This window comes from Musca domestica, unplaced genomic scaffold (genome assembly GCF_030504385.1).
Source record: "Musca domestica strain aabys unplaced genomic scaffold, Musca_domestica.polishedcontigs.V.1.1 236, whole genome shotgun sequence".
Classification (NCBI taxonomy): Eukaryota; Metazoa; Arthropoda; class Insecta; order Diptera; family Muscidae; genus Musca; species Musca domestica.
In genome coordinates, this window is record NW_026712270.1 from 266,337 (window position 1) to 291,489 (window position 25,153).

At 34.0% G+C, this 25,153-nt stretch overlaps 4 protein-coding genes and 1 long non-coding RNA gene across 8 annotated transcripts in view; 3 read left to right on the top strand and 2 right to left on the bottom strand.

The window, feature by feature from the left end:
• LOC101895839 (vinculin) overlaps nt 1-2,661 on the top strand; it is a 34,914-nt gene extending 32,253 nt beyond the window's left edge. The window contains exons 6-7 of the mRNA XM_005183921.4: nt 1,348-1,746; nt 1,894-2,661. Coding sequence (XP_005183978.1) covers nt 1,348-1,746; nt 1,894-1,998 — 504 coding nt within the window. The 3' untranslated portion in view covers nt 1,999-2,661. The remainder of the gene's footprint in view (nt 1-1,347; nt 1,747-1,893) is intronic.
• A 2,418-nt stretch (nt 2,662-5,079) lies between these two features.
• Nucleotides 5,080-6,202, bottom strand: LOC131802724 (serine/threonine-protein phosphatase Pgam5, mitochondrial-like). 2 transcript variants are annotated; one of them, XM_059123160.1, is made up of 2 exons: nt 5,503-6,202; nt 5,080-5,419 (listed from the first exon to the last, which is right to left on the bottom strand). In XM_059123160.1, exons 1-2 carry the CDS (start codon nt 6,076-6,078, stop codon nt 5,111-5,113), a joined length of 885 nt encoding a protein of 294 aa, XP_058979143.1. In that variant the 5' UTR covers nt 6,079-6,202; the 3' UTR covers nt 5,080-5,110. The 2 variants fall into 2 exon arrangements, with proteins under 2 accessions (XP_058979143.1, XP_058979142.1); XM_059123159.1 differs by having other exon boundaries at nt 5,080-5,422; nt 5,503-6,200.
• Nucleotides 6,203-6,295: 93 nt separating this feature from the next.
• On the top strand, nt 6,296-7,597 carry LOC131802728 (uncharacterized). The gene is made up of 2 exons (XR_009342352.1): nt 6,296-6,403; nt 6,636-7,597. It is a non-coding gene; the product is annotated as an uncharacterized LOC131802728 (long non-coding RNA).
• A 1,184-nt stretch (nt 7,598-8,781) lies between these two features.
• LOC131802729 (endoplasmic reticulum resident protein 44-like) lies at nt 8,782-20,379 on the top strand. Of its 3 annotated transcripts, none has more exons than XM_059123170.1 (8): nt 8,782-8,956; nt 9,232-9,307; nt 14,096-14,187; nt 14,255-14,648; nt 14,803-14,850; nt 17,359-17,625; nt 17,702-17,900; nt 19,412-20,379. In XM_059123170.1, exons 1-8 carry the CDS (start codon nt 8,909-8,911, stop codon nt 19,551-19,553), a joined length of 1,266 nt encoding a protein of 421 aa, XP_058979153.1. In that variant the 5' UTR covers nt 8,782-8,908; the 3' UTR covers nt 19,554-20,379. The 3 variants fall into 3 exon arrangements, with proteins under 3 accessions (XP_058979153.1, XP_058979154.1, XP_058979155.1); XM_059123171.1 differs by having other exon boundaries at nt 8,783-8,956; nt 14,803-14,823; XM_059123172.1 differs by lacking the exon at nt 14,803-14,850 and having other exon boundaries at nt 8,784-8,956; nt 19,412-20,377.
• A 2,145-nt stretch (nt 20,380-22,524) lies between these two features.
• LOC131802738 (uncharacterized) lies at nt 22,525-24,689 on the bottom strand. The gene is made up of 4 exons (XM_059123186.1): nt 24,505-24,689; nt 24,114-24,421; nt 22,779-23,499; nt 22,525-22,714 (listed from the first exon to the last, which is right to left on the bottom strand). The coding sequence occupies exons 1-3, from the start codon at nt 24,560-24,562 to the stop codon at nt 23,407-23,409; spliced, it is 459 nt and encodes a 152-aa protein (XP_058979169.1). The 5' UTR covers nt 24,563-24,689; the 3' UTR covers nt 22,525-22,714; nt 22,779-23,406.
• Between the last annotated feature and the right edge of the window lie 464 nt (nt 24,690-25,153).

The window sequence follows — 25,153 nt, forward strand, 5'->3', positions numbered from 1 at the left end:
TAATTGTAGATTCCCAAAACTTAATGAAAAAGTCAAAAATATGCAATTTTTGAAGTGAAATATTTTGCAATTTAACCTCAAATTAAAAAGTAAGCTTTTGGTCTGGCTAACCTTCTTCATAAGAATTCATTTGATGAATACATAATGGAATTGACAGTCCAAAAATCCACTGGTCTTACTTAATCCTTTAAAGGCTTTATTTTGCCACCTAGTTTGTCAATTTCTTTCATTAGACGTCAAATAAATTAGGAATCTTCGTAAAACACGTTATTTAAATGTCGGTGTAAAAGAGTCGCAAACTTACTAAACCTTTAAAAAATATAAAATAAACTCAATTAGCTATTTAGCTTAAGACAATAGTAATGAATAATTCACAACTGGACTTAACCTCAAATTCATTTTGATGGGACTCAACTCGACACACAGCATCATAAACTAACTACAATCTACGAAGATGAAAGTTTCGTCAAGGTAAACTTTCCTAAATATAACGAAAATTATTAAATCCCTTAGTCAGCCTCTAGTACCCTATCATGTAGCTCATATTGAGTGTAGTGTTCCCTACATCAATGACATTTTTCATTTTACGCGGGAAGCAGATGTAGGAAATTATTTTAGTGGAAAACGGTTCGAATGAAGGAGTCTAGGGTGAAAGGTGGGTGAGGAAAATAAAGATTTTTCTTTCCATCGTCCTCGTTGTTTATCTTTTATTAAAATTTAAGCGTGTAAATCCCGAATAATTTTCATATAGTCATTTTAGTGATCTAAGCATGAGAGGTGAGAGAGAGAGAGTAAGCTAGAATTTTACTCACCACATATACTTGTTGAATTGCATGTTTGTTTTCTTGGTTGGTTCTTGGCATGGTCAAGAAATGTGTACCATTTGATTATTAATATCCCATCGTTATCAGTCCCTATAAAAATAGTTGAATATGGCGTTAGATACAACAATAAACAACATCAGAACTTTAGAACTCATATAGGACATGTTCCATAATAAGAAAGCCCCCTCCAGGTTTCGTTTAAGGCATGTCTACACAAGCAATTAGTAGATTTTTCCCACAATTAAATTTTGCATTTTCTTAGCATATTTTTAGGCGCCTAGGTTGAGAGCACTTAAAAATTTGCAAAAAAAGAAAACAGTAACCTTAAGCATGACTCAAATATGACTTCTAAATTAGCCTTATGTAGATTATTCAGGCTTCAGGTAATGTAGACATCTTAAGATCTTTGAAGTCACTTACATATAAAATAGGCAATCATGTAGCATCATATTTTGAGCCTCAAACTCTACCTAAACTGTATTTAAATGATTTATTAATACTTCTTTTCCACCTCCTTTTGTAGATTGCTGCCCGTGGCCTTCATCAAGAAGTCCGTCAATGGTCATCGAAGGACAATGAAATTATTGCCGCTGCCAAGAGAATGGCCATCCTAATGGCCCGTCTTTCTGATCTAGTACAATCCGATTCGCGAGGCAGCAAACGTGAGCTGATTGCCACCGCTAAACAAATTGCCGAAGCTTCCGAGGATGTTACACGCTTGGCCAAGGAATTGGCCCGGCAATGTACCGATCGTCGTATACGCACAAATCTGTTGCAAGTTTGTGAACGTATACCCACAATTGGTACACAATTGAAAATCTTGTCCACCGTTAAGGCCACAATGTTGGGTGCCCAGGGATCGGATGAAGATCGTGAGGCTACCGAAATGTTGGTTGGCAATGCCCAAAATCTTATGCAAAGTGTAAGTGTATTTTAAAGCAGAGTAGTTATTGCTTGGAAGTCTGAGGAAGAACGTTCAGGAGAAGTTGTTGGGTTTCAAAATTGCAAATAATTCGAATTCTATTTTTATATCTGTTACCTTTTTAATTTCTATAATTCTTATTTCCAGGTCAAAGAAACTGTCCGTGCTGCTGAGGGTGCTAGCATTAAGATTCGTTCCGATCACACCAATCGCCTACAATGGGTGCGTCGCCAGCCTTGGTATCAATACTAAGCAGAACATGAATGTGGAAAATCGTATAAATTTGTATAGGTTTCTATTTTTTTACAATTTTATCATTTGTTTCTACTTAAAAAGCAACAACAAGAACAAAAACAAACAAAACCTCTAACATAAGTGCCTTAAAAGTTTAACACACACAAAAAAATGCAATTGATATTTATTTAGTTATTTGTGCTTATTGTTGGTCCCAAAACCACCATATTTTCATCGTTGTTATTAGTTTTCTTTTTTTCTCCTTCAATTCTATATTAATTTTAAGCTTTTTACAACGAATACAAAAAATAAAGTGCCCAAACGCCCCCTCTACAATCTGTGTCAAATATTAAAAAAAAAGTAATGAAGAAATTTCAATATATAATTAAAATAAAGATGTGCAATAACAAGTTTGGCTGCTGAAATTTCGACTGCAGGCCATGAACACAGTTGTGACAACGCTAGGATTTAGCCACATTAAAAAAGGTGAAAGTGGAATGATATCTATTTTGGTCAACGTTCCCAGCGTGTTTAATAGGCCCATGTTGAAGCATTTAATTCAAAAATTCTCTCAAAGTGAAAGATACAAACATGTATAACTAACATATTCTTGAATTACATTATAGTTTACATATGAGTGTTTTATCTCTAAAAAGATTTAATAAATACAAATAAAAACAATTCAAAGTCTTTGAATTTTATTATATAACAACTTTACAATTCCAGCAATTTACATAGATTTTCAAAAAAATCTCATATAGCGTAGTTTCCAGGCAAAGTTAATATAGCAGCTTATAGGATTTATATGAAAAAAAAAAATAAATGTATTGTAACATAATTGGAATCCAGAAGGTAAAATATAAATATTTTGCAATGAAAATGGTTGGTAATGTAAAGAAATGTTTATTTTTAGGAAATCTTTCCTCTGTTCCTGTATCTTGCAAGGATCTACTAGTTTTGCATTTTTTTTCGCTATCATAAATGGAAAATCTATTACCGTAGTAAACATTTTTTACATTCTTGCAGTTCTGGAACAGACCCAAAGATGCATATGGAACTTACCCATTATTCTAGAAAAAGTCGGATGTTATATGGACTACTAAGTTCCATGGACAATGCCAAATAAAATATTTAAAAAAAAAAACAGGCACATTAACGAGGCTATCTAGGTATAATCTCATGTAATATTTTTAATAAAAAAATCTTAATATTTAGGTTTGTATAGACATAACCTTAAAACAAAAAAATTTTCAAGTTCAACCCGATTAAAAAAATCTATTTTTGAATTTCTCGACAATACTATATAATAAAATATGTAAATAATAAATAACAAATAAAACAAACGGGGTGAGTTAAATAAAACCTTTTAAAAAGTAGCCACTTTTGAAAATAATCCAACTTAACCTCAAAGTGCAAATGTTGCAAATTATTTACAATAAACGAAAACAGCCATAACGAGTAAAAAAAGCAACTAAGTCCGATCTGGCCGAACTTTATATACCCTCCTGCATTGGGAAAAAAAAAACTAAAAAAAAATACAAAAAAAATTCCGTCGAAAAATACCACCCAAATGATAACCTTTATGTGGAGGCTGTAGTAACGATATCGAATTTCAAATACGAAATTTGACGCAATTCCGATGAATAATGACGCTAATATCATCAAAATATCGAATAAAAGGAGGTATCGTTGTGTGTGGGGCTACACTAAGACGCGGACCTGAATAGACAGTTTTCCGTCATAAGTTGTAGTACCCATTTCGAAATTCAAATATGAAATTTTACGCAATTCCGGTGAATAATGTCCTGGAAATACCAAATATCTCAGGGTAGTGTTACTTAAACATAGACCTATATAGACAATTCCCTTCCAGGGTGTAGAGTACTCGGAGGGAACTCCTTGTGTGTATTTTCAGACTATTCCATTAAAAAATCTGACTAAAATCGTCAATACCCAATATTGGGGCACCACTGTATGGGGGCTATACGATATCGTGGACCTATGTAGACTATTCTCTTTCAGGGGGATAAGTACTCGGAAACAATTCCATGTGTGTTTTAAGTCAATTCCATTGAATAATGTGACTAAAATCATCAAAATATCGATTATCGGGGGCACCAATGTATGGGGGCTATACGATATCGTGGACCTATATAGACAGTTCTCTTTCAGGGGGATAAGTACTCAGAAGGAACTCTTTGTGCGGACTTTAAGCCAATTCTATTGGAAAATATGGCTAGAATCAACGAAATACGGAACATCGGGGCGGAGGGCACCATTGTATGGGACAATAGACAATTCTCTATCAGGGGGTAACTCCTTTGTAGTATTTCAGACAATTCCTTTAGAAATCTGGCTAAAATCGTCAATATACCAAATATCGGGAGGTAAAAGTCATGGATCGATATATCCCATCTTCGAACTTGACCTGCCTGCAGATAAAAGGCAGATCGGTGCTAATTTTAGCTTCCTGTCTTTAAAGCGTCTTTGTTGAGTATAAAATTATAATTTCGAAGAGTTACAAACGGAATGGAATGAAAAAAATCTCAGATTTACATGAAAATAATAAAGGACCGAGTTTTTATGACAAGGTCATTCTAATTGGCACGAGTGACAGGCTTATATTCTTATTTTTTTTTATTTTATAAAAATTAACATTTTTCTTTGTTCTAGTGATTCAAAAAAGGTTTCCCCAAAAGTTATCCGACAAGAGGCTATGAAAAGTCTCTGCCAATGAAAAATACTTATATTTATTTAAGTTTTAAAAACAGTTTTTTTTTTGTTTATTAAAAATTCGGAATATATTATCCCAGTAAGGGTGTGTACATCTTAATAACTGGCAGTTCCATTTTTCTTAAACGCTATTAAATTATTTTTTAAGTACAGGTTTTTTTAATTTTTCCAATCTACATAAGAAACAGAACAATATTATATAACTTTATTTTTTAAATAACAATTTGGATTTATAGGAGACTCTCTCTTTTAATTTAAATATTTAAAAACTGTACTCTTTCTCTTTTTAATTATAAAAAACAATTTTGCATCCTAAATTTTAACTTTTAATGCCTATTCTACGCTTATTTTTAATGCAACAATCTATTGTTTGTTTTTTGTTTCAGGATTTTCAAACCTAAACAATATTTTTGGCATCACGTGGTATGCGATTCGTTAGATATTGGGCGGGTATAAAACCAGTATCTCCTAAATATTTTATATTAACATTTCCCGAAGGTTGTATGGTCAACCATGTTATGGAGGCATGATTAATGGATATACGCAACCATGCCTCGGGTGGGAATTGCAACGCACGACAAACAAAATAGCGTATAACATTGCCATGACCCACAATTAGGGTATATGTATCATGTTTATCGGAGGGCGAGGCGCGATGGAAATAACGTCTGAAGCCGGCTTCAATGCGGGCACCATCACGGAAGAACTGCTGCATTGTAGTCATCATGAAAGAACAAGAGCAATTGTAAATAATAAGCTAATAAGCTTCTTTTTTTAAATAAAACTCACCGATTCCTCTGGCCTCCAGTGTCCCACCGGCGGCTGTGGCGGTATGGGCGCCCCTTCCCTTATGAACGCACAATGCTTCACATCCTTGGGGTCAAAATCAATTTCCTTCAATATTATATCACATGTCTCTTGGGCCCTGGTCATTGTAGAAGCAATCACTCGATCCCATTTAATGCCCAATTCCTGCAAACGTTTACCCGTATATTGGGCTTGCAAACGACCCCTTGTTGTCAGACGATGTGTCTCATCTGTATCACCCAAATCCAGATATTCTCCATGTCTAATAAGAATTATGTGACGTGCAACTTTTGGGGTGGCCTTCTCCAGTTCGCTGTTATAACGATTCTGTTCCTGGGGTGTATCATTCTTGACAGGCTTTACCAAACTTCTGGGGCTTCTACAATCCCAATTACTGTCCCAGAGCGCACAAGCATTCACCGGCTTGTCGCTATTCGTCCATGACATTTGTACATTTTGTTGATTGTCACGCAATTTTTGATAATAATAGGCACCCAGACCGGCACCAGTTCCCAAGGCGACAACGCCGAATTTCCTTACTCCATGCCACATAACCATGTTGCTTTCCTTTGTATACTAAGAATATCAATGTTCAAGGGAATTTTTGCTTGTGAAATTAAATAAAAATTAAAAGCTTCCAACACTTTTGAAATCAATGTTCAGATGAGCTGTTCAGTGAACGAAACTTTCGGGACTATATTTAGTAGATGACACAAAATCGATATTCCCAATTAGAAAAAAGTCGATTAATCGGTCAATCGAAAGTCAACTTACATATCCCTATTCCAAGTCAATCAAAAGTAGCAGCCGGCTCTGTGAGAAAAGTTTTCTTCAAATAATTCTGGGAAAATTTCAAAAGATCGTTTAACATTCATTTTTCTGGGTATGTAATATTTAAAAAATTATGAAAATATAGATTTTTACACGAATATAAAGTGAATTTCGTAATCTTGACTATATAAAAACGAAATAAAAATCCCTTCTCATTGGCGGCAATTTTGTTAGGGTAATCGAGTAATCGTTTCTTGAGTAATTGTTCTTGCCTTGAAACCTTAATAAAAAGCGTACAGTTTATTAACCCTTGAAAGTGTAATCGATTTTTTACATTTTTGCAGAAACCCATAATTTCTAATTGGAATAATTTCTAAATTCTAGTAATTAAAACCTCTCCTAATAATAGAAGAAAATAGCCAAAAACAATGTCGAGGACTACAACAACAACAGAAAAGGAAACAAACATATGTCAAAATAGTAAACAACCAAAAACGGTTCAGAATTCGAATAAAAATGAAGATTCTTTGCATGATGACTTAATTGTCACATTGCAAGAAATCTTGTCGGATTTAACTGATGATGTACTAAAGGAATTAAAAACTGTGGCAAATAAGGAAAACGATGAAATTAAAGACCTAAACAACAATAATAAAAATACGGCAAAAACTAAAGTAACTAAGACAATCTCCAAATCAAAAGATCGATTTAAACAGAGAAAGCAATTTTGTCCAAATATCGCTAGAGCTATTATCAGCGAATATCACAATGGAGCAAATTGCATTGAATTATATATAAACGGTTGGTATTTTCGTGGATTCATTGATACCGGTACAACAGTAACATGTTTGGGAATGGGTTGTTTGGATTTTGTCCAAAGAAACGGTTTGGAAATATTTCCCTGCTACCAGCCATATATTCGAACAGCTGATGGTCAAATAAATGATATTGTGGGCACGGTACGCATAAATGTTGGCTATAATGGACATACAAAACCTTTGACAGTATTATTGGTACCATCTCTGAAGATACGCATATCAATCGGTTTAGATGTGGTTAATACATTCAATATCAGAGTATCACAATATGTTAGTCGATTATATTCATCATATGATTATAATTATTACAATAATTATTTTTGATATAAAAAAATTAAATGAATGAATGAACGTCAGAAAAACACTGCTACCTCCTAAACATCACATTCTGAATATTTATACATCTTCTGTGAAATGAATTTATACGTTATTAATTGTTATCGACTTGTATTTAATGCAAATAAAACACGAAGATAAAAATAAAAAAACTAAGATTTTCATTAATTTTTTTGTTTTAGGATATTTTTTAGTTTTATTTTTAATCTTACGTACATAAAAATATTTGCTTAAAATATATTGAAAAAGACAGAAAGGATCATAATAATTAAGAGTCTCAACTTTGTAATTAAGTTTTGTTTTGTGGAGGAAAAACATTAGTTATTAACAAATTGGGATTACAAATGGAAGAGTTGGTTCAAAAAATTTAATTAATGTATGTGTTTCCTTCCAGAACTGCATGAATGTAAAAATTTGTGCTACTATAATCGATTTTCTCTTTAGGATGTCGAACCAATTTGCAAAGCAAGTAGATTCTTGCATATTCTGAAACAGGACAATAATTTCCAAAACTAGGTATAACTAGAGTTAATTACGCAACGCTGTTTAAGTTGTTTAATATTTACCGCAAATAGACACCCACTGAATAAAAAATACCCATTAGCGGAGAAACGATATCTTAAGAAAAATGCTTTCCATGGAATAGAATTCGGAGCGGATATCCATGATGGGCTATATGATTCCATAATTTCTTGAATCATGGTAAAAAAATAAAGGTAGATGCATCAACGCTTGGGAACATTGATATGTCAAAAAATTTAATTTTGATTTAATTTTGAGTAGTCATGTATAGGAGTTCTTGGAACCATCAATCAATTGTTAATTTTATTCATTTTTTGTTAATTTGTTTTAGTGTTTAATTTTAAGTAATTCTTTTAGGATTAAGGATATTATAATAATTTTAGAGTAGTCATGTATAGAAGTTTTTTGAACCGTCCATGGCCCTGTTGGCTAGGTTTCTGTACTAATTGAAAATAAATAAATAAAATAAATAACTGTTATATAAAATATAAGTAGATTTTTATATGTTTTCTTATATGACGCCATTCGGGTGTTATTGTTATTATTATTCGCGTTTTCCAACCGTTTTTTTTGCAAATTTAAATACTTTTTCATTCAATATTTCTTAGTTCCAAAATTGGTTTGACAGTTATTTGTCCCAGCAGCTGTGTCGATGCGTCTACCTATATTCTTCTACCATATCTTGAATATTTGATCTTAATATAAAAGCGGTCGTATATTATAACGACCATTGGAACGTTTTTATTTTGTCTTCAAATTTTTCTTCCCAACTATCGATTGTTTTATTCGATAAGTCAAAAGTCGACACTGAGTATCCCTAGTGTTTAATGTGTGCAGGGCATAAAAAAAGTTACCCACAATACTTTAGACGTTAATTTTCTAGAAGTTAAGTTAATTTTCTAAGTTTAACCACCCGCAAATTACAGAAAAACTACAAAGAAATGAGAGCGTGGAATCTGCGAAAATGTTATTACACGGCGGTATTTATGGTAAGTTTGTGAGGTGGGCGCAAAGAAAATCCGACATCAATGCAGTCGGATCGGTTGGCAGTGAAAATTGCTACCCTTTAGAGAAAAGAAACACCACGTATACGTGGAGAAATGTCATACACATTGATTTAACCAAACCAGCCGGTCCAGATGGCATGCGACACCATTACAAACTAATGTTTTTGTTTATGCCAAAATAAAACAAAATTATTTTTGGTTCCATTGTTAGTGGTGTCCACAAAATTTTGTAAATGTTTTCCTTTTTTTAATTGCAGATATTATATGTGTTCTATCATCCCGCAGATAGCGGGGCGGTATCTTTGACCAGTGAAAATATTGACATGACATTAGGTGAGTAGTTTATATTTTTTTGATGTGTCGTTGTTGTTTCATTTAGCAATCTTCACATAGATGTGTGTTTGTGCAAACTTCCAGAAACCCTATCGCTATCTCGTTATCAGTTAATAATTTAAGAAATATTTTGTTTATATTTTAATATTTGGCAATTGTTGCTTATATTATGTTTATATTGTTTATTAAGGTCTAGGGCTACATTTTGTGGTAGGTGGCTTTCCTTTTTTTCTGGTTTGTTACAGTGATGCTTCATTAGCTCTAGCCAGCCCTCTTGACGTGTCAAATTGATAATTATTCACTACCTTTGGGGGAGTGGGTGTACGTGTGTGTGCAGCTATCTTATTATGCTAACGGTGTATCATCTTCACATGCTGATACAACTGAATGCAACAAACAACAAACATAAAAAAAAAAAAAAAAAAAAAACAAAAAAAACGTAAACAAACAAGTAGTCACAATTTACCCTCAGATTCATTGGATTCTTTTATGTCTGCGACATGCACACACACAATTTTTCATGTCTAGCCCAAACATTGACTATTTGGGCCGTTTATTGACCTTTTCATTTAACATTAACCTACAACATTTTTTCGGTGCCTAAATGAATTGGAGGTCTGTGCTGTTTGACATGTTTCTATTTACAATGAACGCCATACATCCGTCACAATACTTGTTGATTGTGATGGGCGATCATAAGATTATGTGCTTTGAGAAAATAGCTGTTAAGTAAACGAACTATTTATTTTTCACTTAGTTGTGGTTGACAAAAGATAAATTTCTTATGGTTTGCCTCGATATTGATTGTTTTTTTTTTTTTTTCTTGAATTATATGAATCATCAATGATTCTATTTGAGTTGGACACTTATGTAAAGGGCGAAGTATAAGTGACAAATCTTTTCAATATAAAAATAGCTACAAAATAGTTAGAGTTTGAAATTTAGCTATGTTTTTTTCGGTGTACCAGGACTTGCATACAAGTTGAATAGTAAATAATGTTTCAAAGCAGATATCTCTTCACCCTTGCAATGCAGATGTCGCATTTATTATCCGATTGAGATGAAACTTTTCAACAACTTTTGCTTGGCCCAAGGACGAACCCTTTGGAAATTGATAATCGGATCAGATTTGGATATAGCTCCCATATATATTTTCAACCGATTTATGGTTAATTGTGCAACAAATGGCCAATATCTGTCCAAAAGTCCTGAAATTTTCAGGTAATTTAATGCAATAATTTACCACTTGTTGTGCATGGTACTCAGTGAAGTATGAACTGCATTGACCTTCTCCATTTCTGAAAGGTATATAATATCATATGTGTAAGATGAGATCACGGTTTACATAGAAATGAAGACGGCTTAACTCTATTAGATTTGATAGATCATTCTCTATTTTTTAACCCTCTTTTATTTCATTGCTTGAGTAACAATATATTTGATACATTCAGATTTGACATAATGGAGATAGATCGAATGTATCAAAATCTGTAGAACTGGTTGTTAATAGTAATTAGCCGATTTAAAATGTACATATGTATATTTTTACATATAAAACATATGTTTCTGAAACCTTAATTTCCTGCTACCTTTATTTGCTCGTGGCATATGTAAATAAATATTGTACAAATGCTTGTATATGAAAACCAATGTTGTTAAATGTTAAAATAAAAACACCTGTATGGTAAAGTAGGTTGAATGTTTGCTTAACCAAAAATGGAAATTACGTTAATTTTTCTTTTGTATTTTATTTTATTTTTTTCTTTTGTTTTGATTTTTTTTATAGTCTACACCACAAGGTAGTCAGGGTATTGTCTTTGAGCATTTGTTTGTAACATGCAATAGGAATCACATTCTGAATCGATTTATGCATGTCCGTCCGTCTGCCCATCAATTCTATTTTTGTGAACAAAGTAGTACAGGTCGCATTTTTTGCCAGATTCAGATGAAAACTTGCAAAAATCATTTATTTGACTCAAGTACGAACCCTATTTAAACTGGAGAAAATCGCTCAAAATGTAGATATAGCTACCATATATATCTGAAATTTGTGAAATTTGTTGAAAATCGGTTAAGATATATCAATAGCTGCCATATATTTTGTTCATACGATTTTTTTTTTAATTTGTCCCACACAGACGTAATATGCACTTCGTAGTAACGATATTCAGGGAAATATATCAAATGCAGCTCAGAAATACTTTTGCTAAATTTTATCGAAATCGGTTTAGATTTGGATATAGCTCCCATATATATCTATATTCGTGTTCAAATTAATTGTGCACCAAATAGATAATACAATCCCGAATTGAAATGGCACAAGTGACTCGGCAAATTTAGTAGTAATCGATTCAGAGGAGGACATTCCTCTTTGGTTCCTTTGTACTTTAAATTATAACTATAATCAAACTTGGTATGATATAATTCTTACAAATTACCCATAAAAAAATTTGTATTTGTTATGTGAAGCTCTACTAAAAATGTAAAGTTGTGTAGAGTATCATTAAGTCGGCCCTGCTCGACTTGAAGACTTTCTTTTCTGTTTTTTTTTTTTTTTTTTTTTTTTTTTTTTTTTTGTGAACATTAAAAGGTGATAATTAATGGAAGTTGTTTTGTAAGAAGTCTCAATTACCATGTGTGTCAACAACAAAGTCATTGATCTCTGGAATTTTGTACAAATCGACTCCCATACTCATAACTCCCATATAATCGAATAAGTTTTTTTAGTCACAAATTTCATTTGTTTGTTTTGTAGTTGGCACAATAACCAAAATATGTTGTAACAATACAATACATACAATACATGAATGAAAGCAAAAAATGTCGGAAATAGCATCAAATATTAGAATAAGTTTAGATCTGTTCGAATTGGTCACCTTTGGCACGAATTATGGCCTTTAAACGACCAATGAAACCGTAACACGCTGCCCGAATGTTACTCTGCGGTATTTTAGCCCATTTCCGGCGAAGCACTTGCTTGAGGTGATTGACACTTTGGTATTTGGTTTAGTGCCAACCTTGCTTTTCAAAGTACTCCAGACATAATAGTCCAACGGATTGGTATCCGGAGATTTTGGTGGCCATTGCTGCGCTGGAAGAGAAGCGAGGAAAGTTCATTTTCATTCTTGGGTGGCGTGTGCTGAATCCTGTTGGAATGTTCAAGGTCTGCGGCCAAAATGTTTGCATGCCCAAAGCTTTTATCACCCTCCAGAATATTTTCGCGATAATTTTCGGTATTTATTCTGATGTCACAATAGTCCAACGGATTTGTATCCGGAAATTTTGTCCATTTCTGTTGAAATGTCCAAGGTCTGCGGCCAAAATGTTTGCATGCCCAAGTCTTTAATACACCCTCCAGAATATTTTCGCCATAATATTCGGCATTTATTCCGATGCCGAATATTATTTTAGTGCTAGAAATGAAGCGAGGAACCTCATTTTGTCCATTCCTGTTGAAATGTCCAAGGTCTGCGGCCAAAATGTTTGCGTGTCCAAGGCTTTAATACACCCTCCAGAATATTTTCGCGAAAATATTCGGCATTTATTTTAATGCCATCGGTCGATTAATTCGAGCGGAGAGCGACCATCGGCTGTTATGGTGGCCCACACCATCACTCACCATGACCGGCGCTTGAGTTCTGGTGGCCAACCGAAGGTGCACATTTTCAGCTGACCTCTTTGGCAAGTAAACACGATCATTTTGTTTGTTTACCAACTGGACAACGAATGTTTTCTCTGATCGGAGAAAACCAAATTCGGCAGTTCACGACTTTCGGCAAAACGAGGCAACTCTTCAGCTCTTTTGAGTCTATTTTCTTTCTGTTGCGGTGTAAGTTCTTGCACTTTTTGGAATTTCAATTTCTTTATCCCGCCCGAGTTGATTTTTCATATTTGCCGAATGGAATATTGCAATATATTCAGCTCACGAGCCATTTTTCGGCCACTGTGACGCCGGTTTCGATCATGTCGCTTCTTTACTTTTCGAACCATTTTTACTGATGTTGCTGTTTTCTTCCATCCACTTCCTTGACGTCGGACGTCGTGCTACGCTACCAGTAGCACGGTAACGAGCAATGTTTCGAAACACAAGAGATTTATTCACAATTAAATGCTGGAGTGCTCTAACGATAGCCACTTGTGGTTTTCCAGCCAAATATAAAGAAATCACGCTTGGATTCCATCACGAATAACTTTTTTTCTGCAATAATTCTCACCAAAATGTTATTGTACGGTTGTAAACTTTATAATGAGCTGTCACTGGAATAATTTTAACATCTGTCGAACAACAAGTGGCTTAGAAATGACAGCAATCTGAAGTTGGCTGCACTTTTTTCATCTACTTTTTTTCATCTCACCCTGTAATTGAATCGACCTATTGGAAGACTTTTCTGTTGCACAGATAGGAATATGATTTGCTTCAATATAATTCCGAAAACCTTTGTATGAGCATTCGATATTTGCTGCTTCCAATTGTTTTTTTTTTTTTTTTTTGTGTCTTATGTAAATTTTGCTTTGATCTCTACTCTCTGCCTATTTTTGGTTGATATTTGACATAATAACTTTCACTTTGGGTCGGTCGTAACATATGTGTTTTTTGTGGGTTATGAACTTTAAACCATTAGCTGAAACAGGTTTCGTTTTTTTTCTTTTTGTTGTTTCAAAACTATCTTACGCAATGTAGACTATGCCCTAAGGGGGGTTGTTTAAGAATTTTAGCTAATGATTTTATGCAAATTTCATTCAAAATTAATTATTTATTTATACTTTTTACTCTCTTTTTCTTTACAGCCTCCAATGAATTGGTATTTTTAAATTTTTATGCTGAATGGTGTAGATTTAGTAATTTATTAGCACCCATATTTAATGAGGCTGCAGATAAGGTAATTGAAAATAATTAATCTTTTTTCATAAAATTATTATTAATTGCTATTGTTTTTTATTACCTAGGTCCGGGAAGCCTTCCCCGATGCCGGCAAAGTAGTCCTAGGCAAAGTTGATTGTGACAAGGAGACAGCAATTGCCTCACGTTTTCACATAACCAAATATCCCACGTTGAAAATTGTGCGCAATGGCCAGTTGTCAAAACGTGAATATCGTGGCCAACGTTCGGCCGATGCATTCCTGGAATTTGTAAAGAAACAATTGGAAGATCCCATCAAGGAATTCCATTCACTGAAAGATTTAGAAACATTAGATTCTAAAAAACGTATTATCATTGGCTATTTCGATCGTCGTGATCAACCGGAATATGATACATTCCGCAAGGTTGCCTCAAATCTCAAAGATGAATGCCAGTTCCATGTTGGTTTTGGTGAGGCTGCCCAAGCAATGCATCCGCCGGGTAAGTTTTGCTTAAATTCGTTAAGAAGAACTATTGTACTAATTTATAAAGATTGCATGCTGCTATCTAACACAAATTCCTTTGATTTTCCCCACGTTTATGTCTCTACTTACCTTTTGTAATTGAATACTACCAAAAACAAACAAACAAAAAGGTGGTGAAAATAAACCCCTAGGTAATGCAATACATAATATAACTTTAGGTAATTATAGTTTTTTATTTTTTTATTTTGTTTTAATTTCCTTATTTAACACCTTTAGATTGCCTATTCTTCTTTTTTGGTTGTTTAAATTTTGCTCTAAATTATTTAACATATTCTTAGAGCTCAAAGTGGATTGTGTGTAAGTTTTGGTAGCCAAGGCACAGAACAGGCCAAAGGAAAATACTGGACAAGGAACATCAGATAGGAACTAAAATCGTAACAGTCTTTTAGAGTAGTTTCAAATTCGGTGATTTCAAAACGTGGCCAATTTATCTGGTTCTTCGAAGAAAAAGATTCGAAGAAAAGATTCGCAATAGGTTGTATGAAAGTGAAATTCAGATTATGGGCCCGTGGAAGTTACTTTCAGAATGGAAACTAAAATATAAATGACATTGAGACCCGGCTCAAACAAAAATCCTCGTCAACATTTTATCTGGTAATTTAAAATCGCCTAAAATTTCAATTCTCGGCTCAAACGAAAATCCTCGTCACCATTTTATCTGGTAATTTTAAAATCGCCTAAAATTACGGTCAAGGTATCACCGTGTTATGTGATATTCATTCATGTGAGTAAAGGAGGACTTTTATTCTCTGACTGTATCAAAAACGTCAGAACTACCGGGGTTTCAATAATTCTTGGATTATCCGAAAAATTTTCTATTTCTTTTTTGTTTCAAGAATTGTTGGAACCCCAATATTCCTGACGTTTTTGATACCGTCAGAGCATAAAAGTCCTCCTTTTTACACACATGAATGAATATCGCATAACACGGTGGTACCTTGACCGTAAATTTATGCGATTTCAAATTACCGGATAAAATGGTGATGAGGTTATTCATTTGCACCGGGTCTCAATGTCGCTTACATTTTAGTTTTTATACCCTACACCATATAGTGGTAAGGGTATTATGTCTTTCTGCATTTGTATGTAACATGGAGAAGGAAGCGAGATGGACCCATAGTTACTTTTGATGATCTTCATAGAATCACTTTCTGAGTCAGTCCATCTGTCCATGTATTCTTGTGAACAAAATGCAGGTCGCATTTATTATACGATTGAGATGAAATTTTCCACACAACATTTGTTTGGCCCAAGGACGAACCCTTTTGAAATTGGTGATAATCGGAACAGATTTGATTATAGCTCCCATATGTATCTTCAAACGATTTCGAGTTAAATGTGCACCAAACGGGCAATATCTGTCCAAATGACCTGAATTTTGGTACATCCCACCGAATTTAGTCTAGAAGCAAGTACATCAAATTTGGAGAAAATCGCTTCAGATATAGCTATAGCTCCCATATATAGGTTTCATCCGATTTGGGTTTTAAGATCCTTCACAAGCGTAATATGCATTCCACAACAATGATCTTTGGTACCAGATATTAAATACAGCTCTGAAATGAGTGTATCAAATTTTGTCAAGATCGGTGCAGATTTGGATATAGCTCCCATATATATCTTCGACCGATTTCGGGTTAATTGTGCACCAAAGGGCCGATATCAGTCAAAATGACCTGAACTTTGGTACATCCCACCGAATTCAGTCTAGAAGCAAGTACATCAAATTTTGTGAAAATCGGTTCAGATATAGCTATAGCTCCCATATATATGTTTCATTCGATTTGGTGTTCAAGTCCCTAACAAGCGTAATATGCATTCCACAACAATGATGTTTGGTATCAGATATCAGATACAGTCCAGAAATACCTCTGCTAAGTTGTAACAAGATCCGTTCAGATTTGGATATAGCTCCCATGTATATGTTCAACCAATTTTGTGTTAATTGTGCACCAAATTGCCAATATCAGTCCAAATGACCTGAATTTTGGCACATCTGACAGAGTTCAGTCTAGAAGTGAGTACATCAAATTTGCTGAAAATCGGTTCAGATATAGCTATAGCTCCCATATATGTTTCTCTCGATTTAGGGTTTAAATTCCTTCACATGCGTAATATGCACTCCACAAGAATGCTATTTGGTATGGGACATCAGATGCTGCTCGAAAATACTTCTGTCAAATTTTATCGAGATCGGTTCAGATTTGGATATAGCTCCCATATATATCTTCAACCGATTTCGAGCTAATTGTTAATTGTTGACCAAATGCCCAATATAAGTCCAAATGACCTGAATTTTGGCACATCCGACCGAATTCAGTCTAGAAGAAAAATACATCGAATTTAGGGAAATGGGGTTGGTATGATCTACTTTACACAAAAATTCCCATAGTGGTGCAGGGGGTATCATATAGTCGGCCCCTCCCGACTTTTGACCTTTCCTTACCGATTTAAGTATTTTCCTGAATTGGCAATGAACGTTACTATGCAACTGGTCTGGGCCTTTGATGTCATTATTTCTTCTTCACACACATTCCAACTCTTTGAGCTAAAATCTTATAATTATGTATCTCTTTTGGTAACCAAAAACAATGGCTTAAAAATTAAATTAAATTTATACCCAAGACTAACAAATAAAACATTTTGTTTTCGTTTTTTTCATAAAGGTCATCCCATCATTGTATTCCGTCCCGATGTGGCGTTGACACATGAAAATGACGAAACCTACACTGGCAGTCTGAAAAATTTCGATGAACTGAAAATATGGATACAGGAAAAATGTGTACCACTGGTGCGGGAAATTACCTTTGAAAATGCCGAAGAATTAACCGAAGAAGGTTTACCTTTCTTGATTCTATTCCATCATCCCGATGATACAAATTCCATCAAGGATTACAAGGCTATCATTGAACAACAGCTGATGGATGAGAAACGTAAGACATTTAAATGAATTAATCTCTCATGAATAGAAGAATATTTAATCTTATCCATTTTGTTTTCTTTTTACAGAAAATGTCAACTTCTTAACGGCCGATGGCAAACGTTTTGCCCATCCGCTACATCATTTGGGTAAATCCGAAGAAGATTTACCAATTATTGCCATTGATTCCTTCAGGCACATGTACTTGTTCCCCAACTTTAAGGATATGTACCAACCGGGCAAATTGAAGCAATTCTTGCAGGATTTATACAATGGCAAATTGCATAGGTGAGTTGGAGCTGGGCTAGGTGATAAACCAATGCTTCGAAGCAAACCACTTAAAAGAGCAAAATCGAATAACAGGGCATATCAAACTCTTGGCTTTGAAAGAAGTTTTTGAAGATTTGTCTGAGTTACATTCGTATTTATTTTAAGGATTGTCATACCTTTACTTGTGGATCTTATATGATATTTTCTGGCTTTTAAAGGTATATTTTATCAGAACTGTCTGAGCTAGAAACGTGAATTGTTTAACGGCCATTTTAAAGGATTATCTGAGTTACAATATCTGAATTTTTCAATGTCTCTTGCTTTTATACCCTCAGCCATATGTCTAGAGAGGGTATATATCATTTTATACGTTCAAAACGTTAATCATCAAAAGAACTGTTTTAGACCCTAGGTCTCTTTGGACCAAATCCATTTCAGGACATTTGGAGGCTGGGGCGCACAATAACTCTCGAAGGGGTATTCGATTTCATCCAAACTTAGTACATCGTAATATTATTGTCAAACTTAGATCGAGTTCGGAGATGAGCAATATTGGTCCTCTACTTCTGGTACCTCTCCCACAAAATGTCAACATATTCAATGAAAATAGTTTACTGCACAAAAAGGGAGAGGATAATCCGATTTTGCTTAAACATTGCAAATCCTAATATTTCCATCAGTGCCAGGTCAGGTGCGAAAATGGACAATATCGGACCACTCCATCAAGTACCTCCCCTACAAAGGGATAAAATTTTGAATAATTTTATCTCATAAAATGTGATATAAGTGTCCGATTGTCTTCAAATTACACACATCCCAATATTTTTATGAAACCAAGGTCTCGTGCGAAGATGAAATATATCGGTCCAATCCTTCTGGTACCTCCCTCACAAAGGGTCAAAATTTTGAAGACCATAAAACACGAAATTAACATCCGATTCCATTCGGACTTGGCACGTCTCAATACTTTCATCTACACAATCTCTTTTATAAAGATGGTAGAGATCGGACAATTTCTTCTGGTACCTCCCCCACATAGGGTTCAAGATTTTGAAGAATAAAACGTTCAAAGAAAACGAAATAAGCACCCAATTCTCTTGATGGGGGCCAGCCCAGAGATTTTTTTTATTCTAGAGGCGCTGATACATCGCCTCATTGGTTTTAGGATCATTGGGAATCGGTTATATAAGCCGAGAATCTCCTCCAGTCCCACTGACTGTTCTCGACTGCCTATTCAATTCACAGATATCCAGTTTTCCACCATCTGCAACCTGGGGATGCATCCGATAGCAATCAGTTATGCCCCCAAGGCGGAATACTTTTGAGCTATAATCTGGGGAATATTTTTGTCGGTCTTTCCAACATCTTCCCTCTTGCTTTTTTAGCTGAGCTATATTTTATTTAGTATTTAATTAATACAATTTTTAAAAACTATCAGATATTTTCACACATTATTTATCTTTCTAGTATATAAATATTGTAAATTTTATATCATCGTCTAATTTTCTTATTTTTTGTCATCATTTCAGGGAATTCCATTATGGTCCAGATCCAGTGACAAATGAAATCCAAGTCGATGTGAACTCAAATACATCACCGCCCGAGTCAACATTCAAGAAATTGGGACCATCTAAAAATCGCTACACTCTATTAACAAAAGATGAACTGTAAATTATATTCCTTTCAACTTTAAAATTGTTTTTCAACACACTACAAATTCCACTTTTTCGGATTTGTGGATGTGCTGAAACGTTTTTTTCAATTCCATATATTCCTTCCTTGTCTAAAAGTTTGCTGAAAACAAAAGGAGAAAACCTTTCAACAGATTCTTTTTCCAATACAGAGAAACAAATTTGAAACATTTTTTACTTACAAAAGGTCCTTGAAACTAAATATTTATTTATAATATGATATTGAATTGATTGTTTCCTGCCCCTCTCCTCCCCTTCCACACCACAACTCTTCAAATGCTAATAACTATTTTGTTGATTCAAGCAATCATTGTGATTTTTATGTGCGCCTTCTTTGTGTTTTCTTTTTTTGTAATAAATGAAACAACTTCTCTGCTGAATATTTGGACTCGTATTAACTGTAGAAAGAAAATCTAAATATGAAGTATATTTTCTTTATAAACTTTAGATTATATATAAATAGAGGCCAATAATTACCCTAAATTTTTCCTCAGTTTGCCTAAAGTTTTTTTGTTTGAAATATTTCACTATTTTCTGTTTTGTTTTTAAATTATTGGCATGTTTTTTTTCTCCTAAAATCCACACACACAAATATTTACAGATTATTTATTTGTTTGGCTTGGCATTTAACCACATTTTTTTGAAGTGTTTTTCATATAAATATATATTTTTCTTTTTTGGTATACGTTTACGTTTTAGCAAGCATTTGATTATAAATTGAAAACATTAACACAACAACAAAAAAAAAATGTAAAACACTTTATATAGTTTGTATTTAAATAATGAAAATGATGATGATGTATTATAAATTATGTATAATATATAATAATATTAAAAAAGAAAATTCTATAATAATAAAATTAAATATAGTAAACAAAGAAAAAGCAAATTTAGTTTTGGATATTTCAGATGAAGCTGAAAAACAAACAACTAAAATAATATCAGTCAGTATTGCCGACAGATTTATATTCGTATCTGACCTAAGACTGGTATAGATATTACATTATGCCAGATTTGGACTATATCGACTACTTCCTATACTTTACATGAGATATGTGCACATTTTTGGAAAATGTGGAAATATGCGTGAGGTAACAGATAAAGGGGACCAAAGTATTCTATTTTCATACTCCATCTAATACAGATTCAAATTTGAAGGCAATCGAACTTTTATATCCAATTTTATGCGAAATCATAAATTCCAATAAATTACATATTCATATCAGATTTTTGGTTAAGAGAAATATAATAGTTATGCCAGATATAAGCATTAAAAATGGTGACCCTATGTGGGTGAGGTACCAGAAGGGGTTGGCAGATTTATATCATCTTCACAACATTCATTTATATCATCTTAAAATCTTGAACCCTATGTGGGGAAGTTACCAGAAGAAATGGTGCGATCTCTACCATCTTTATCACAGATATTGTATTGATGGAAACATTTAGATGCACCAAGTCTGAATGGAATCGGATGTTAATTTGGCGTTTTATGAGCTTCGTGAATATTCAAAATATTGACCCTTTGTGGGGGAGTTACCAGAAGGAGTCGACCGATATATTACATCTTCACACCGGACCTTGGGTTAATAAAAATATTGTGATGTGTGTAATTTGAGGAGAACCGGATGCTTATTTCGGATTTTATGAGGGTTTCGGTTATTCCAAATTTTAACCCTTTGTGGGGGAGGTACCAGAAGGAATGGTGCGATCTCTACCATCTTTATCACTGATATTGTATTGATGGAAATATTGAGATGTACCAAGTCTGAATGAAATCGGATGTTAATTTGGCGTTTTATGAGCTTCAAGGATATTCAATTTTCCATCCCTTTGTGGGTGAGGTACCAGAAAGTGTGGTCGGATTTCTACCATCTTCACACCGGACCTTGGGTTAATAAAAATATTATGTTGTGTGTAATTTGAAGAGAAGCTGATGCTTATTTCGGATTTTATGACCATTTTGGTTATTCAACATTTTAACCATTTGTGGGGGAGGTATCAGAAGGAATGGTCGAATCTCTACCATCTTTAGAACAGATCTTGTGTTGATGTTAGATGTTAATTTCGCTTTTTATGATCTTCATGGATATTCAAAAATTTCAACCTTTGTGGGGAAGCTACCAGAAGGAGTGGACCAATATATTCCATCTTCACACTGGACCTTGGGTTAATAAAAAAATTGTGATGTTTGTAATTTGAAGATATTCGGATGCTTATTTCGGATTTTATAATCGTTTTTGGTTTTTCAAAATTTTAACCCTTTGTGGGGGAAGTACCAGAAGGAATAGTCGAATCTCTACCATCTTTTTAACAGATCTTGTGTTTATGAAAATATTAAGACGTGCCAAGTCTGAATGGAATCGGATGTTAGTTTCGTGTTTTATGAGCTTCATGAATATTCAAAATTTTGACCCTTTGTGGAGGAGGTACCAGAAGGAGTCGACCGGTATATTCCATCTTCACACCAGACCTTGGGTTAATAAAAATACTGTGATCTGTGAAATTTGAAGACAATCGGACACTTACATCACATTCTGTAAGAGTTATAATTATTCCATATTTTGACCCTATGTTGGGAAGGTACTTGATGAAGTGGAGCCTAGCACTGATACAAATATTAAGATATGCAAAGTTGGAGAAAAATCGGCTTATCCTTTCTCTTTCTGTGCAGTAAATTATTTTCTTTGAAAATGTTGATATTTTGTGGGGAGGTAGCAAAAGAAGTGAACCGATATTGCCCATCGCCTAACTGGATCTAAGTTTGACAAAAATATTACAATGTACCAAGTTTGGATCAAATCGGATATTCTCTTCGAGAGTTATCGTGCGCACCAGCCAGCCAGACAGACGGAGGGACATGGCTAGATCGACTCCAAATGTCCTGAAACGTTCTTTTGTCCAAAGATTTTTTTATGAGGAAATCCCGCAAAATGTCTTTCCTAACCAAAAACAGTGTATTAATTTGTGTTTATATTTCATTAAAATTTCAAATATACAAATCAAAGCAGCAATCTTGTATTCAGCACATTATGTAGACCCAAGATTGTGAGAGCCATGATGGTTTTCATACATGAATTTCTACATTTAACATCTCTGCGGTTATGGCTACTCTGACGCCTGGCCTGCTCCCTTAAATCACTACAGAAAGACAGATGAAATGTTATTTGAAAATTTTATTCTTATATTTCGTTTAATTACTTACATTTCACTCAAATTAATGTGTGATATTTGATTCATAGAACTTCTATCCGCTTCCATGGCAAAGAGCTAACTATTCCATTTTGTTTAACTACCAGCTACAATGTACACATGATTTTCTCATTGGCCCCATAATAAAAATTAACAACCTAATGATAAGTTTGACATGAAATGAGAAAATGGATTGAATTAGTCAATTAATATTCATTGAATGATGTTCGCTCTAGAGTGCGATAATGATAACTATCTTCAATGAAACACTTGAGTGCTATAAAGTGTAAAACAATTGTAGTTTATTCGTTTTTTGGCATTACATATAAAAACTATTTAATTAACTACAAAAATAATATATGTAAAGACAATTTGAACGTGTGGACGGAATGTGCGTAATATAGGAATGTAGTTTTTTTTTATTATCTAAAAAATACGGATTAAATAAATGTGTTAAAAAACTTTTAATACTAAATGCCTAGTCATGTTTTGTAGTATTTGATTTTTTTTTAAAGAGATTCTTAGAAGGATAAGAGCACTTGTTTTTATGGACGGATTATATATATATATATAAAAATGTATTCGAGTTATGTATATTTTTCTATACATATTTATCTGCAGCTTAATGCGATACGTTCTTATTAAACAATAGCTTTTCGTAGTCCTGCTAGCACCGTAACGAATACGATTCCAATCACTGAATTTATGGCACCTTCAAGTTTTGAAGAACCACTCTGAAAAAAGAATAAAAAAATTGGTTTTAGTTTGTATATCTTAAAAACAACACTAAGAATGGGCTATATCTGCATGGCATCTGTTTAGGAGTCGATAGTCCAAAATAATAGGTAACACTTTCGGATTGATTTGATTAAGTAAAATCTCTAAAGCTTTGCCAGAGTTTCAAGCCGTAAAGTTACAAATTTGTGGCGCGGTTATAGTTTTGGCAACCAATTATTCTACAAAATTGTTCTAGGGAGAATACCAAGACCAAAAAGTTTACCAGTACTTCAAATTTGGAGAATGTTAAATGATAGACTTGATTTAGGTTTGAAGGAGCGTAGTAGCCAGAAATACATTTCGAAAAAATCGTAAGGTCACAAAGTGATCATTTCTGAGGGAGCTTGAGTCCCACCCAGTGAACGTCCACGGTTTCTAGACACCTAGGCAGGTCAGAATTCGATCCATTACGCCATTTACATTTATAGTCTATACTCTAGGTGTATGTTCTGTAAATAATTAAGACTGCACCCACATCCATCCCTATGTCTATAGTTTTTAAAACATAATTACAATCTAATAAAAAAAAATATCGTCCACCCTTTGGGTAGGGGCATTAAAAACTACTCACAATAACAAAGTAATTACAGCGATCACCCTGGCAGCACTCATGGCACGACCAATCTTCATACCAAATGTGTGTGCAATAGGGCATATGACGTTTACGTTGGGCTTGGCAGCGTTGTTTGGTCATGCAACGTTTCGATACATAGTACTGTTTGAGGGCGCCCTGTGAGAAATATGGTTGACTGCCCCAACGGATTTCGGTGCCACAAACATCCTCGCCAGGTTCACAGGTTTTAATGGTGTTCAAGCATTTCTCGACATTACCCGTTTGATTGGAACAAACATAACATTCCAGGCCAGCCACAAAGTTAACTGAAAGCAAAAACAACAACAACAACAGTTGGGGTGGGGTTTCTTCAGAAAACTTTTATTTACGGGCTTGAGCTCTAAACTACCTTGTGTACAATAATAAATGGCTATTATTGCAAAAATAGAGACTTTCCACAGTTCCATGATTTATCCAAAGCACTTTTTTTCAACAAAAAATAACTAATAAACAAAAGAAAGCTAATTCGTTAATGGAAATAAAAACATTAATAACAAGTGTGTGTGAAGACAACACAGCCGAATGAGCATAATTAACGCCGTGTCTCGCCATCTTGAATTTGAACGGCGTAAAATTAAAAAACGCTCCAACCAATACAAACTACTAAGGCAAAAGAGAATAACCGCTGAAAAATAAGAACAAGGTAAAATGACCGAGAGTTTTCGTTGTTTACGAATGAGTGTAATGCATAATAGCCAAGAGCTTTGTTTACAAATGAGAGACATGACGAAATGTTGTGGGAAGGGATTTAAAGGTCGACTTTTAACTAACAAATATTTAGAAGCAATATTCATCGTCGTCATAGGATAATAGGACAATATTGCTTGTGCTGCAACATCTGACCCTTTGTGCTTTTATTTTTATACAAATATATAATAAAAAAATGACAGAAAAGACAATGATGCAACAGAAAATTGCTGAAAATATTTGCCTTGTATGATTAAAAGAGACAAGTTCATAAGACAACGTTCAAAGTTGCAGCCAGTAAACTCGCGTAG

Bases quoted from the DNA above. Each gene is read 5' to 3' on its own strand.
- LOC131802738 (XM_059123186.1), bottom strand. From the start codon at position 24,562: ATGGAACTGTGGAAAGTCTCTATTTTTGCAATAATAGCCATTTATTAT. The intron at 24,422-24,504 runs GTAGTTTAGAGC...TTTTGCTTTCAG, and splicing joins CATTTATTATTGTACACAAG to TTAACTTTGTGGCTGGCCTG. The intron at 23,500-24,113 runs GTGAGTAGTTTT...TTCTTTTTTCAG, and splicing joins GCTGTAATTACTTTGTTATT to AGTGGTTCTTCAAAACTTGA.
- LOC131802729 (XM_059123170.1), top strand. From the start codon at position 8,909: ATGAGAGCGTGGAATCTGCGAAAATGTTATTACACGGCGGTATTTATG. The intron at 9,308-14,095 runs GTGAGTAGTTTA...TTTTCTTTACAG, and splicing joins AAATATTGACATGACATTAG to CCTCCAATGAATTGGTATTT. The intron at 14,188-14,254 runs GTAATTGAAAAT...TTTATTACCTAG, and splicing joins TTAATGAGGCTGCAGATAAG to GTCCGGGAAGCCTTCCCCGA.
- LOC131802724 (XM_059123159.1), bottom strand. From the start codon at position 6,078: ATGGTTATGTGGCATGGAGTAAGGAAATTCGGCGTTGTCGCCTTGGGA. The intron at 5,423-5,502 runs GTGAGTTTTATT...ACTACAATGCAG, and splicing joins ACTGGAGGCCAGAGGAATCG to CAGTTCTTCCGTGATGGTGC.